Source organism: Camarhynchus parvulus, chromosome 4 (assembly GCF_901933205.1).
Source record: "Camarhynchus parvulus chromosome 4, STF_HiC, whole genome shotgun sequence".
Taxonomy (NCBI): domain Eukaryota; kingdom Metazoa; phylum Chordata; class Aves; order Passeriformes; family Thraupidae; genus Camarhynchus; species Camarhynchus parvulus.
Genome location: NC_044574.1, coordinates 23,255,917 through 23,271,846, shown reverse-complemented (window position 1 = coordinate 23,271,846; position 15,930 = coordinate 23,255,917). Strand labels below are relative to the sequence as shown.

The 15,930-nt window shown below is 40.5% G+C and overlaps 1 protein-coding gene across 2 annotated transcripts in view; it reads left to right on the top strand.

The window, feature by feature from the left end:
• The first annotated feature begins 415 nt into the window (after positions 1 to 415).
• SMIM14 (small integral membrane protein 14) overlaps positions 416 to 15,930 on the top strand; it is a 38,520-nt gene continuing 23,005 nt past the window's right edge. Inside the window, exons 1-2 of one of the 2 annotated variants that reach the window (XM_030947982.1) lie at positions 416 to 562; positions 15,537 to 15,647. In XM_030947982.1, the coding sequence (XP_030803842.1) occupies positions 15,573 to 15,647 (75 nt within the window). In that variant the 5' untranslated portion in view covers positions 416 to 562; positions 15,537 to 15,572. Of the gene's footprint in view, positions 563 to 623; positions 762 to 15,536; positions 15,648 to 15,930 lie in introns of those variants that run through there. The other variant, XM_030947983.1, reaches the window with a different exon arrangement.

Genomic DNA, 15,930 nt, shown 5'->3' with positions numbered 1-15,930 from the left:
AGGCTTTAAATTTCAAGATGAGAAACTAGCCTGTAAATTCCCTCGTACTTCGGTGGGGATGGCTGGGGCCAAGCGGCCGAAGTGTCCGTGTTTGTGCCGGGGGCGCGGAGCCCTGGCTGCGGGGGCTGTGGCGGACCCCAGGCACACCTGGCCCTATAGCAGCCCTGTCCCCGTGTCCTCCCCGCGCTGACCTACCGAGCTTTATTTTATGGCCGCCGCGTTGTTGGGCACTGCGGCCGCCCGGCACACCGCGCTACCGCGGCCGCCAAGCCCGACCCTGCCGGACAGCGCGGCCCGGGCCGCGGCCGCCCCTGCCCGCAGCAGGGCTCCGGCTCCCGGGCCGGCCGGAGGGCTGGGAGTGGGGGGCGGGACCGCGCGGCGCCGCCCCGGCCCCGCCGCCGCCGCCGCCGCCGCCGGGAGCCGGCAGATCCGGGTCTCGTGGCGCGGGCTGACGTGTGAGCCGGCCCGAGCCGCGGGGCCGAGCCGCGGGGCCGCCCCTGCCCGCCCGGCCGCCCTGCCCCTGCCCCCGCCCCCAGCCCTCCGCGACGGCGGCCGGAGAACGGTGAGCGGGGCCGCCGTGACGGGGCCGGGGGGGGGGCGCGGGCTGGCGGCGGCCGAGGGTTCGCGCGGACATCCCCGCCCAACCGTCCGGGGGCCGGGGAGTGGCGGCCGAGCCCCGGTGGGGCTGCGGGGGTAACTTCGAGCCTGTTGAAGTGCAGAAACGTCCCCGCCGCCGGGCGCTTCGCCGGGTGCCGCGGAAGGTAAACACCGGGAGAGCCGGAGCCTCTCCACTCGGTGTCAGGCAGCTCTCCTTCTTTTCCAAACCAGAGAAACGTCGGCTTGTCTTCTTATCAGCTGGTCTTATTGTGGTTTTTCTGGTTATTGGGGATTTTAATGCGAAGTGGCACTCTTCTGTCGGTTTTCTTTTTTTCCTTAAAGGATCGCAGTCTGATACTTTGAGCCAAAGAGGTTTAGGTTTCTCTCTTTAAAGAAGCTGGCAGTGGCGTGCAGACACCAGGATGTGTGCTGCCAGACTGCTCCCTGCTTTACGAACAGGGTGCAGCTGAAGTGGGAGAGATGAAACAATGTCATGTGAAAGATAATCTCGGGAATAGGACAGTATCACACTGCTGTTAATTTATTAAAGATAGGGTTCCTGTCAGTAGCTCTTCATGTATGCTCGAATATGTGATTCCTAGGGAATCAGTGAAGAAGGGGTATATTGGCCTTGGAGAGCACAAGATACGGTTATTCCTCTGCTGCTACCACTGTGCTGGGCTCCCCAGCTGTCCTGCCCTGCAGCTCAACCGCTGCCTTCCACGGCAGTTGTGAGGCCTTGGCTAAACAGCGTGTATGTGGTGTAAGACCTACATCAAAAACTTTGGTTTCCTGACAAACACCTGTTTGCCTAGCCAAGTGTCTTCAGGTTTGCCTTTTAGATTGTAGACTGTTTGTGTTTTAATACTGTCTGAACATCCAGATCTCTGCAGATAGATAAGTCTTGAAAACCAACTCCCGTTTTTGGAGGCAAGGACATCTAACATTTGGGTCTTAATAGCATTTTGTGTTAATGTTGTTAGTGCTCCCGCTGGGGAAGGTGTGTATCTTTAGTGAGTGTTAATGGGTTATGTATTAGAAGTCATTAAATGCTTAGCTGTTAGTGTGCTATCCACCGTTACTCATTCATTTTACATTCCAAAAGCAGACATAAGTTCAAAAAAATCAAAGTGTGGGAGATCAGTTTTACTTTTTTATCTCTTCCTATATCCTTGATAATTTCATCCAATTCCTGTGACTCAATGAGATGAAAGAAATCAGTCTTTGATTTTAAAAAGTGACCCTGTCACTGACAGTGAGGCTTGAAATGGTAGAAGCAGTTTGCAAAATGAAATTAATTGTAATGTTAGCAGTCATTAGTTGATTCACTTCTAACCACTGTTCTTTCCCTTGCCACTGTGGTGGGTGAGTCCAACATTTTTGGTTCTTTTTGCCCTTTGTAAAATACAAGATTTACAATGTTTGCCTAACTTTTGAGTGGTACAGAGTTCTGTATTTTAAGTAATTTAAGATTGTTTTGTATAAGGAGCTAAGCAATGGCAAAGTTACACTGGATGTGTTACTGGTAGTTCCACACTGTGTTGTTGCACGTGCTTCTCAGGCCGGCAGGGACGTCCCTGACCCACTGGGGACCAAAAGCCCTGGTCTGCTGCAGAACTGAGATGATGGTAGGAGCAGTTTTGTAGCTCTGGGTGGATCTTTTTTTAGCCTAGTTGGATATTATTTTGCTGACTATAGAAAAAATTATAATAGGACAAGGTTCTATGAAATTCTTTATATTGTGCACACTGTGATGGTTTTGCAACACCTTACGTAAACCACAATCAAGTCCATTAAGTTCCAAATGGCATGGCCCAGTTACATGAGCAATACTCTGCAGTCCATGTTCTTTTATTCTAAGCAAAAAATGAGAATAATACAAATGTTATTAAAGAAGTATTTTACATTTAAAACAATTCATTGTGTTTCAATAATTTTTAAACTATTTTACCTGCTTTCAAGAAGTTGGTATTTAGTTTTGGAGAAAGTTAGTTTATAACTGACTTCTGGTTTTGTTATTAACTTCTCATTTCCTACTTTCATATATTTAAACTTCAGAATAAGTGCTGTGTGGATGTTATTTGCATAACAAATGTGTAACTAAAACTACATTTGTACATTTAGAATTTTCCCTCTAAGTATTATGGGTACTTGATATACATTCTTAAAGACCAAGTTTTGTCTCTGCTGAAGTTTGTCATACCAGAATTTCACGCAACAACATCATGAGACTTCAGAAGGCCAGTACGATGAAAGTAGCAAGATCTTCTCTTCTTATAAATGCATATGAATGGCAAATGTCACAGTGCCCTGACAATACCAAGTATCAAATTCTTACTCTCTATGTTTTGAACATTTCTCAGATTCCTCATCACAACAAATATGAAAAAGTTTTGGCAGATGCATTTAGGCATATACAGCCTGTTGTCATCTGGCCATTTTCTGCTTGGGACACAGCTCGGAGAGCCTGTGAGCGTACTTTGCATACATGCTGTTACACACTCTGCATGTTTGCATTTACATACCTGATATTAACTTGATGTTAAACACTTTCTGTCTTAACTTTCTGGGTTAGAGATTCAATTTATGAATGCATATAGATCCATCCAGTTGTTAATGAGGCAGCTGATTCTGCAAAACGCTAATACTTCTTGGAAATCCAAGTACTCCCAAACTCTCTGTAAGTACAGTGGAAGTGAAGAAAACTTTCTAAGGCTCTGTCACAGAGCTAAATCTTGCACTCCTTGTTCTGGTAAAAAGAAAAAGGAATTATTTTCCCAGAAGAGGTCCTTCAGCTCATATACCTTCACTCATCAACAGCTAGCATCCCTAGTTCCCAATGAGCCTCATTTGAAGTAAGACTCCTTAGCTCCTCATTAGGAAGGAATAGTCAGGGGTAGGAGAAGGAGCAGTGTGTGTTAGCTGTGTTAGTCTTACTTTGCTGACAGAACAGTGGTTCTGCTAGCAGTAAGAGAAGAAATATGGTCCTATCCTCTTCCCTATTCTCACCACCTATTCCACACTACTGGCTGAGGCTGGGGCAAGAAAGAGGTCCCTTAGTGATGATTGATGAGGCTTTTCATGAAAAATTGAAAAGATGCTTAGGGGAGCAGCCCTTGGCATGATTGAGTGATTGTGCATTTACATTGTTGTTAATTGAACAGATGTGCTTCAGAAGCTTTTGTTTAAGTGTCTAACTGGTATTTTTATAGATAATTGAACAAATTAGTTCCATTTGGGCGGGAACAGATAGAATCACACTTGATAAAAGTTTTCCTCATTAAGATTAGTTCTGATTCTTCTGCAGCTTTGCATGTATTAAAAAGCATGGCTTTCTGGAGCTAAATACAGTTTCATTCTCACTTTATAAAGCTTTTAAACAAATGTCAGATCCAAACCACTGAGCACTCCTCAGAATGAAAAGATTTTTATCAGAAAAAAAACCAGAAAAGCTGGACAAAAATGTAGCAGCAACCATTTACATTATATAAGCAGCTGCAATGCTCATTTACTTTATTTGTTGAATCTTTGTCAAATACAGACCTCTAGTATTAAGGCTTTGGTCTTTCTTGTTCATATGTTCATATATTTCCCATTAGTTAATCATAAAATCTTTATTTTTAGCAGGGAAATATTTTTAGACAACATGATAAAGTAATTTATGGGGTTTTTTCACACATTAAAATGTTATTTAGGGAAAAAAACAGCTGTCTGAATGAAATTACATGAAGGTGTGAAGAAAAGTTGGGGCTAGCTCTTCAAGCAGTTGAACTAAATCAAGTGTGAAAGCAAGTTTCCTGGTGTGAGCAACCTTACTTTAACAAGGATTGCAGTGCAAGTGATTACAGTGTTGTTAGGGGTTCCTCACCCTGGTATCTAGATGAGACTGATCGATGTGACCCATAATTAAAAACCCCTATTTGAAAATACTAGGTAAACATTTTATCAGAGAGCTCTGTGAAATGTAGAAATATTCTTATTCTATTATTATATTTCTTATATAAAAGGGACATTTTTGAGCCATGGAGATTTTCAGATGGTTTAGCTTCAAATTAGTATGTAGAACAGAAGTGTCTAAAGATGAAAAATACATTATTTTCTGTATGAAAATGGTGGAGCAAAAAGTAAGATGTGTGTTGCAAACTAATCCTGATCTTGTGAAACAGAACCATAGATTTTTGTTGTGCAAATTAATATAATGGATTTAAAAATCTGCTGCTAGTAGGTGCAGGGGAGTGTTGTGTAATTTGCATAACACTTTCCTTTTGATAACCTAAACTAGTCCGTGAGTCTGCTGAATTAGATGGATGATATTCTCTGGTAAAAACTGGGTCATCTGGTAGCTAAACATATGTAAATAACCAAGTCCAGAAATCCTGTTAATTGCTACAGATTCCCTCTGGTATAAATACTGATTTAAAAAATTCTAATTGATAAGCTTCAAATTGTTTACTGCAGGTATGTAAAAAAAAACAACTGATTCAACTTCCATTGAAGTTGAAGACTGGCACCAGCTAGTTTCAGATAAAATTTGATCTGGCCTAAAGGGGTTAGAAGTAGGGCTGCCACGGAATAGAGCTTCTTTCATCTGAAAATTGAAAATCCTGCTATCTTTCTCAGCATGCTGCTACCCTGTTAAATCTGTTTGCTCAGTGGCAAGTTATTAGAAACATATGTCATCCCTGGAGAAAAAAATAATGAAAGTATTCCAAAGAATTTCAGTATAATTTTGTGTTTGTATGTGATCAGAGTGACATTAAGGAATAGTGTGTTTTTATAGTTTTAAGGATTTAGTAAGGTATTTTTTAATGCAAAAATTGTACTCTTAATATAGTAGTATAAAAAAGCTTCATAGCTCATGGTTTAGGGCTAATTTGCTGCCTCAGTATGGTGGAAAAAGCTTCATTTTTATTTATTTTTAAACGGTATGTTTTCTGTAAAGGAGTGAATAAGAGACTTTTTTCATGTTTAATTTTGCAAAGAAACAAAATGTCTAAAAATTTCTGAATTATGAACACTTATAAAAGAATAATTTGAAATAATTAATTACTGCAGGCCACCTGAGCTGCATAACTTCCTGGCTACTCATGGTTAGCTCGGGGCCACTCTGGTGTGTCTCATCATAACCTTTTTCTTTTACACACTGTGCAAAGTCAGGTTTCGACAGCCAAAACCAGCACAATAGGTTATATAGTTTCTTATGGAAGCATACTTTTCTAATATTTTTAAAAGTAAATTATTAGTTTTGTACTATGAAGCCCAAAAGTTAAGCCTAAAGCATCTCTCGGGTGGGGTAATAAACAGCTAAGTCTGGTTCCCTGTTCTGCTTCCATGGGGGGCTATGAGATCCTCACCTCTGCAGTTTTCTTTCTGCAGGGGTACTATTTATTCTTGCTTCCCTGCAAGAGCACGTCTGTCCCCTGGAAGGTGTGCTGGTCTTCCCTGTGCAGCTGCTGTCTGTCCCCTGGAAGGTGTGCTCCTGTTCCCTGTGCAGCTGCTGTCTGTCCCCTGGAAGGTGTGCTCCTGTTCCCTGTGCAGTTTCTGCCTATCCCCTGGAAGGTGTGCTCCTGTTCCCTGTGCAGTTTCTGCCTATTCCCTGGAAGGTGTGCTCCTGTTCCCTATGTAGCCGCTTGCTCAGAATCTGGCCTGCCAAAGCAGCACAAGCCTTTGGCCCTGCTTGGCCTGGCACAGCATGGGTGTCCTCGCAGAGCTGCTACAGAAGTGCTGCCAGCAGGGTTTTCAGGATTAGTATGTGTTGCTTCCTGCAGCAGTGCATCACTCATACAGCTGCAGGAGTGCTGAATTTGGGAGACTCGCACTTGTTTGGGAATGGGAGGAGGAATGTCAGCCAGCAGTTTGTAGTGCTGGAGGCACTAACATAAAGTAGGAGTGTGTGCTAATATGCCCAGCTTTTCTACTTAGTATTGAGGTGGAAGGACCATGAAAGTCAGTGAGAGTTCTTGCCTTACTGAAGACTACAGGAGAGGGCCCAGTTTGCTTTGAAAACTGGTTGAAAAATGTGTTAGTAATTTTACAGAGGATAGCTCACATTTTTGCATTAACATGTGCAATAAAATTATTAATAGCCATTAGTTACTTAGTACACAATAGGAATAACTTTGTTGTCCTGGACCACTGTCAGTCTCCTACACTAGAAGAAGCTGAAGCATTTACTTAGCAGAAAGAGGGTATTATTTTTGGACAATACTCTGTGTCACTGACATCTTCTCTTAATTGGTTTTCGTATTCTGAGAGCTTTCTTTCAGAAAAATGTCATCATTTTAACAAAAGGATGACCAACGCTGACAGCTGGAGTTGGTAATAACATTCTGTATCAAATATCAGTAAATGAATTCTAAAATAGCTGGACTGCTTTTTTGGTCCATGGACTGTATGTGCATAATTAGCTCCTTTTCAAGTGTTGCCCAGAGGAAATGTTGAGCCACCTGCATGGGAATAAGTAAATAGCTTTTTTTAATCTTGGTAGATCTTATTTAGCTCCCTCTGAAAGTTCAGTTTTGGCCATGTCACTGCCATCAGCCTTATTGCCTTTAAAGCCTGAAATCTTTGTCCTGACATACTGGGGTCTGACCAGGAAAGAAAAGGGGGCAAACAGTACAGGAACAGTGAGGAGTTTCAGTGAGTGGGTTCTTGTCCTCTGAGAGTTGTACTTGACACTGACAAGACTTAACTATGCTGAAAGAAGCATCTATATAATCTGTATTTCCCTGATATGCCATTCTGTGTTGAACTGATGCGCCACAGCATACCTGTGAACTTGGTTAGCCCAGCCCAAAAATAGTAAGCTTCCTGCCAGGTTCTTATTAGAACCTGCCACTCTCTGAAGGGGTGTGAACTTTTTCACATTCTTCGGTTTGAGAAGGGTGATGATGCTTGGCTATGAAAGGGCTTTGACCATAATTTTAAGTAGTTGAAGTTTTTATGCTCTGATTCCTGCTTCATTGCTCTAGGTGCCAGCACTGTTGCTTGGCAGATGGGCTCAGAAGAATATTCTGCCCCACACAGAGCAACTCCAAATGTCCACTTTAGGGTGAAAATATTAGCAACCCAGCAATGCTCAGAATATTGTGGTGGTCACACAGTGAAGACAAGGGATGTATCTAATAGTCCTGTAAGACCACCAGGAAAATACCTCAGACTTTTACCAGTTACTTCTCAGCTTCAAGTCTGTCCCTGCTCAAAAGCTCCTTCTCTGATTTCAGATGTCACTGGAGTATCCTTCAGTGGCTGGCTCAACATTTCTTAGTTTCTTTGGCTTTGCCCTATTTTTAAGGAGTTGGTTTGTATTATGTCGGCATCTTTAAGAAACACCAGATGAGTGACACTGGAAAATTAATTCATTGTTTACTTATGAGGTGATTTGTGGCACAGCAGCAAAGTTACCCAAGTAGTATGCCTTGAGCAGGATGGGTGAGCATTTCTCCTGTGGAGCTCCTGCTGGGGTCTTGAGCTCCTACTTGACCAGTGTGAGTCAACTTGGTTGAATCCAACAAGAACTCCACCAGGTGCCTCCATCTGTGTGTATGGGTCAGCACTGACTTTTCCATGAGGGGAACTGGCTTAGCTCAATCTGCATTGAAGAGCTCATCTTAGATCTTGTTAATTATCCTGAGAAATGTTGTAAAAAACTACCTGCCAATTCATTAGGCTACAGCTGGAAGTCCAGGGAGACGTGCTGTTGCTTTCAAGTACAAACCCAGCTGCTCTCCCCTACCCCCTGGAATTATAAGGGGGGTGGAGATGGTTGCTTTATGCTGTGAAAGTGTTGCTGTGCCTAGGAACCCACTTTGGAATCAGCCATCAAAATCATTGCAGCTCTTTTCCCTAGAAAAGCTAAATGGGTGATCTGAACTGGGACAATTAATTGAAGAAAGCTGTAATTGGAGCCATGCTTTACTGTGGCAGCTCTCCTTCTGGCATATATCTGGCTGGTTTGCTTTTGCTGCCCAGTAAGCCAGTTGGTTTTGTTGTGGGGTGGGTTTTTTTGGTGTTGTTTTTGGTTTTTTTTGGTTTTTTTTTTTTTTTTTGGTCCTGAAAATTCAGTTTTATGCCCAGGAGGAGGCCTGGTAGCAAAAGATCAATAGTTCTCTAGAGATCTGTGGTCATGCAGAACTACTAGATCCTGGTGCACTAAATCTGATGAGGGTCATAGTATTTATTCCAGTAAAAATAGGGTGCAGCTGTAAGTGTGAAAGAGATGAGAGAGAGCTTCTCTTGGGTTATTAATAAAAGGGATTAAAAATCAACATTATAGAAAGCCAAATATAATGTTGCCATGTTTCAGGCTTTAGTTCTATGAGGGAATATTTACTTGAACTATCTAAATTACAGTAATAGAGCAGAAGAGATGCTTGGAATGTTTTAATTAGTATCAATTTGTATACAAGATTCTTCTTTGCAGAAGTTATTTTAAGCCTTGTTTGAACAGAGGAAGTTGCTTTGTAAAGGAAGTTTTCCTAGAAAACTTCAAGCTTATTTTTGCTAATTTTATAACCCAAACAATTTAAAACCTTTTTTATAGAAGATGAAGACCACCTCCACTGGTTACTTCTGCCAGGCCCTTGGCTTCTGGATTGATTTTGATTTAGTGTGGTGTCTGTCTTTATTGCGGGTTCTATTGCCTTACAATCACGCCCCTGTTAACTTCAAACACAATAGCATTTCTTTATTTCAAAGTACTGCTTATTTTTCTCTTTAGTTTTGTCCCTATTCTCATAGTTCCTTTTGTGAAGTTTCTTCCCTATTCAACTACTAATGCTTTTGTTTCCTTACACCGTCCTGTAGTTTTGTTTAGTTTGCCTTCCTTTGCTTTTTTAATGGCTCTGCTACCACTTTTGCCTTGTTCCTCCTCTATACTGCCCTGGTGATAGGAAATGTGTTGCATTTCTGGTAGTAGCAATTGAACTAGAAATTTTACAAAGCTATGTGCTGGTGAAATCAGCCAGTCCTATGTACACATACATCTGTTTGGCTTTTTAAAGAGAAAACCCCAAAATCCATGCATATTGTTTCCCTATGTGCTGCAGTCTAGTCTGAAGAAACACATGCTGCAGAAATCAGTGAATAAAATTTCATGCCCTATCTTACTCAGGAAGTTTAGCTGTACAACTGAAATAATGGGAAGTTAAATAATAGGCTAGTGATTTGGATGTAGGTAGTTCATCAGAAGAGTAACAAAACACTCAGGATTCTGTGGAGGGGGCGGGATGTGCATGAAGTACAAATACTACAAAAGATGGTAATCAACAGGAAAATGCATTATATAACAAATACAGAAAATTCTGAGTTTGCCTGGGATTCACTGTTTTGGAATATTTTGGCTTCCCTTGGTTGGTCACTAGTAAACAGTGCTGCCCTACTGCATATACCTTTATCTGTTATTTTACTGTACAACAGATGTTGAATTGGACTCTGTATGACTAGGCAGGGTTCAGTGGGTCCACTCCCTAAAAGAGGCAGGATTAGACACGGATTTTGGAGCAACCAGTTGTACTCAGAGGCATTTTGAAATGCCCAGTAACAAGTCAGCTGGGGTCCCAGTTACCCCCCGAGTGCTCACAGTGCCTAGGGAGGCAGAATGGCCAAGGAGGAGAAGAGGTTACTATAAAAGCAGTGATCAGGAGTTTTAGGAGGAACTTACCACACCAGTCTCTTCCTGCTTGAAGCAAATTTTCACTCCCTGAGTTAGTGGGTACTGTGGTTACACTGTCCCAGTGCCTGGTAGTTTCTCTGGGACAGGACTTGATGTGCAGGATTGCAAGGGTGTTGTGTTGTGTCATATGAGGCCAATGTACAGGATGTTTTAGATTCTAGAAGAAAATATTTGGAGGTGGGAAAGATTATAGAAAAGAACCAAACTTGGAGCATGCTGTGAATAGAAGAATTACAAAAAGAGTCTGGTATTGTGAGAAGACATTGATACTAGTAAGCTTAGATGCAGGTGAAAAGGCAAGGGAACACATAATTTTTAAGGAAACCTGTATGCTTTAGTAGATAATGCATGAGTACAAGAGAGAGGGTTTCTGCCTCACACAGTAAGATAAAAATGAGCATTTTATCTTTGGGCCAGTGAGTCGTTCATGCTCTGTGTATGGCTTTTGCTATTTTAGCCCTTTATAATTTTTCAAAATGCCTGCAAGAGGCAGAGCAATTAATTTGGGGGTTTTTTTTCTCTGATTTTATTTTAAATTTGATACATGTTTTCATTTATTCTGCCACACTTTTTCCAAACTAAACTCAGAAGTAAAATTAACTTGATGGCTTCTTATTTGACAGTTGTGTCAAACAAGTTACTACAGCTGGCTGAAAAGCAGTAGCAAGGATCTGAATAGGATTTTGTTTCTCTTTAAAGTAATGTGGCAATATTATGTTACTTGCCTGCTGTGCTATGAGGTATTTTTGCTCCCATGGATTTCTTACCTTCAGTCTTCAGTAAAATAGTAACACAGTGAAAATAGTTCTTAGCAGAGGAATCTTCAGCCATTGCATTTATCATGTTTGTGACAATCTACATTTTAAGTGCCTGGATCCAGGAAAGAAAAGAGTTGATGAGCTTAATGTTTTGATGCTGAAGATGGCTGGTTTAGTCCCTGATAAATCTGTAGTTATTCTGATTTATGTATTATATAAAGTGAGTGTTTCTTCAAATCCTGGAGTGATAAATACTTTTACACAGTCTTTTGTACCAAGGAGCAGAGATGACCAATGTGTACACTTTGACCATCATGCTAATCAGCATCATATTAGGATCACATTGGAGGGCATCTAGCACATGGAAAATGCACAAACATTCTTGTTTGCCTTCACGATAGAAAGGAATCCAGTTTTGTAATTATTACAGTGGAGCAAGGCAGAGTATAATTTGTGTCTCCCAGAGCTCACCAGCTGCATGCTATTTACTCAGGAGTGGTGTTGCAGAATTGGGAGATAATGTATAGTCATTGCAATAATTCAAAATACAGAACAGTCTCTAGGGACAACCCCCCCCAAGCCAGATTGTAGCCATAAAGATTGTGGGTTTGATAGTAGGATGTATAAAATATAATACACTGCTGTAGGGCTGGGAGTGGGGAAGATAATAAAAGAAACAATTTACAATAGTTACTATAACTGAGAATGCTATTTTTTAAATCATGAGAGACTAGAAATATTTTCCATATGGCTTCACTGGCTGCAACTTCAAATAGATACTCAAGTCAAAAAGTAGTGGGGGGCTTTTATTTCTGACTTACATCATGAGAGACCATCCTCCATTTTACTCCTGAATTTACTCTGACCACAGTGCTTTAATTTCAGCAGTTCTGTTTATGATTACCTCTGTGGGCCTCTTTACACTGGGATGGTCATATTGACTCTCTGATGGTACATCATATTTGTTCGTGTTTACTAATGTTCTCTTTTATTATGCTCTCTGCTGGTTTGCTAGTCTGGAGGCTATAATAGATCTTCTCAGCTGTTATCATAGAGAGCTTTGGCATATTTACTGACCATGTCTTCCAGCTGTTTGTAAACACTGTGATTTAAATGCTGTGCTAGCAGTAATATGGCAAATCCAAAATATGGTAATTTTGAGTTATGTAAAAGACACTGCCAGTCAGAGGACTTGCAGGTATTTGACATCATAGCCTTACCAATTGCTGTGATCCTACCAGCTGATACAAACCAACTCTGTCAACTCCAAGGAAAACAAGGTGATAATAAACAGAAAAACATACTGGAAAAAATAAGTAAAGGAAACCTACAAGCATTTTATTTCTTTCTCCAAGTCAGGAGGAAAAGAATAGAGCCTGTACTCCCATTTTCTGTGGTAGATTGTGTGCAGAAGGACTGTATTTGCAAAAGGTGGAGAGCTTGTGTGACTCACAGCAAAGAGGTCAGAGCTGAGCAGAACAAGTTAGCTGCTGACGTGAGATCAGACAATTGCAAGCACCGGGAGGCAGGCAGGAAGCACGCTGCAGTTCTGGAACAGGATTTTGATACAAACAGGCTGCCTAAGGAGCCAAGAAATCCTGCTTTGTGCTATATAAAAATACTAGTCTCTTATTCTTAGACAGGGTCACAAACTGCTAATAAAGCTTAAGATCTGATTACAGAGCTTGATACTTTATGCATTTGAGGTGTGTTACAAATAACAGTTAATTCAAGAATATTTTAAAGTGAAATAAAGACATGAGAGTGTCATTTTGCAAGTGAAAATCATCTTATAGAGCGTTTCTCTCTTCTTTGTAATTGGGCAGACGTAGAAAATCTCTGTTACCTTCAGTTCCATCAAAAAATAATTGCATAAAGGGGAATTATTTACCTGGATTTTAAGCATATTAAACTAACCCAACCTTAGCATTTTCTTTTTAGGGGAAAACCTAGTGCTGTTCCCAAAATATTTGGTCAATCTTTGGTTCTTTGCCAATGAAAGAGTTTGTTATAGGCTTGGAGGGAAAAAAGGATGATTCGTTTCAGCATCATGTGAAGGTGGGAAAGCTTTAAAGAGATCTTTTGTTCAAAGTTTGGATGGCATTTTACTTGGTGATATGTCTTGAGCTTTCTTTATCTCCTTGAGGTAATTTGTCATGTACAGGTGCCTTGGGGTAAATTCCTTTTAGTTCACCTCTGTTTAAATTTATGATGTTGTATGACAGATTAACTTTTCCCCTTTATTGTCTAATTTTTTTCTCTTATGTGCTCTATAGAGAATGTTATCCTGGTCTTACCAGTGGTGAGTCTTACTTGGTGTTTGTTTTTTGTTCAGTCCTCTTTAATATAAACACTTGTCTGTTAATTTCTGTGACATCATTAGGTGTTACCGACCCCTAAATTATTTCAAGTTACAATTAAATACTTTTTTGCAACTTGTTCATCTCTTGTTCAAATACCTTCTTGTGGATGTCAGCATTACATCCAGAGAAGCTATTTTTCACTGTTTAGTAATCAGTACTTTTATCTGTTCCTTATCCTAAGATTGTTTTAGAAATGCTCCTCTGTTGGTGTGGTATATTATTCAGGGAGACTGTGTAGTTAAATAATTTCTTCTATTGCTATCATGTGGTTCTAGTGGTTCTGAAATAATTTCATGTAAGTTAGTGTAGTAGCCTTATAATAATTCTTTAAAATAGTTATTAGATCATCTGATCTCCTATGTATTGGAGGCCATTATATCTGAACTTGGGTGCTTCTGTACTTTACTCAGTAACCTTTATTTTACTGAAGCATATCTGAATGCAGTGAGGGGTGGGAAATCCCACTGCTTCTTTCAGGGCAGTTTGTTGCACTGATCAGTTTCTGTGATGTCAAAAATGTATGCCTTGCTTTTCTTTCCAATCTGGTTAATTACAGCTTCCAATTACTGGTTCTTGATTACCTCTTCATTGAAAAATTCAATACTTGGGCCTGATTTTCTTTTCAAAGGTACTTGTGGGCTGCATAATCATCTCTCAGTCATCTTCTTACTACATAGACAGAATATGCTTTCTTAGAGGCAAAAATAATTTCCTCCATCACTTCAACTTTTTTTTTATTTTTTCAGTTTTCATTTTAAAAAGTGAAGACCCTAACAGATTAAGGGCATTCGTGTTCAAACTCCATGATTAAGACAGATATCTCTCAGTTTATTTTACTCTCTGGTCTCTCCAGCATGGCAAAGATTTTTTCAGAAGAATAGTAGGCATTAGCAAAGGAAGGACTTCTGAAATGCATTTGCGTTTTTCTCCCCCCAGGAGGGTAGAACTGTAGCAGTGTTATATTCTGTTGAATGAAGATGTCTTACAGGCATATAGGTTATTCCTCTTCATTCTAGTGACACTGAAACATTAAAATGCTCATGTGTGATTGAGGCTGTAAGTTTTTATAGGCAATGACTGCAGAACACGTCTGTTGATTCAGTGCACCCTTATCAAATGGCTGGTACCTTCACAAAGTACTTGTTTTAGGAATTGAGAGGTTGCATCTGCTCTGCACTGCTGTGTTTGTCTTTTTTGCAAGCTTGCCAGTTGTGTCACATCAGAGCCTGAGTGCATGCAACACTTAACACATTCTGAATACAGCTTTACAGATGGCAAGTTTGAAATATTTCTTATGGTATGGTTTTGCAGAACTACCTAATATATCCTGGGTCCTCATTTGAGAGAAATCAATCCCAGATTTGACCACAAGAGTAGAAATGCCTTGCAGTCTGCTGCATGGTTGGACCCTCCATTAAGTCACTGAAAAGTTATTGGTAAAAAGTAAACATATATTTGAACACACCTGACATGTCTGCTATAGGTGGTTTCAGCAGATGAATAATCTAGAATTGATTTCCTACCATGTCCATTACAGCTTCTTTGAACATTCTGTATTGCTAAGTGATTAACCTACTTCTTTGATCTAAAATTTGTGTGCAAAACTCACTTTCTAAAGTGTTTCCAAGTACATTCACTTTTGTACCCCTGCTGCTTACTTTCAGTATACAACAAAGATGATTGTTTCTTTTAGCAAAAAACTTACTGAGTTTTAAATTCTTTTCCTGTACATTGATCTGGAGGGAGAATGCCAGCAGTTTATTAGGGTTTAGGAGTGCAAGTTCCCCTGACCTTTCAATTTGTATATGTACACTTAAGAGTCCCACTGTGCAGATGAGAGACAAGAATTTAATCTTTGTGCTTCTTGTTTGTTAGGATGTATTTCATTTTGGTATGTGAGAAAACCCAGGGGAGAAACACAGTCTTGCAAAAAAAATTTGTGAGACAGTGTTTTCAGCAACATCAAAATGTAACTGCACATTCCAGACTTCTTCATTCATACTGCCAAAGGAATAATAGGATTACCCTGCTTTGTTTTGCTTTTTCACCCTGGCGTTAAATGAACTGAAACTTGATGTGTGAGTCTCTGGAAAATAAGGTCAGTTGAGAAAGAGTTCATTGTCCTTTTATTCTTATTCTTCCTAGGTGTTCACAGACAAGTTCAGGTTTATCCAGAGAGCCATGGCAGAAGGTGGATTTGATCCCTGTGAATGCATTTGCTCACATGAACATGCAATGAGAAGACTGATTAATCTGGTAAGGATAACATGAGGATATGTGGAAGGGTGGTTATTCAGGCATTACTTCAGCTCTTGCAGATTTGCAGTTACTGATGCTTTTGATGCTGCTTATTCAGTAGCACGTACAGTTAGAATCTGTGTATCCAACTTTCTGATGAGCTTCTGAAGAGACAATACAAATTATAGCTTTCTGATTATTTCCCAGAGCTACATTTTGGCAGCATTGACACTGTTCCTCTTGAAATGTTTCTTTTGTATGCCTTTTTTTCAGTCTGCATAAAACCAAGGAAACTACCCAG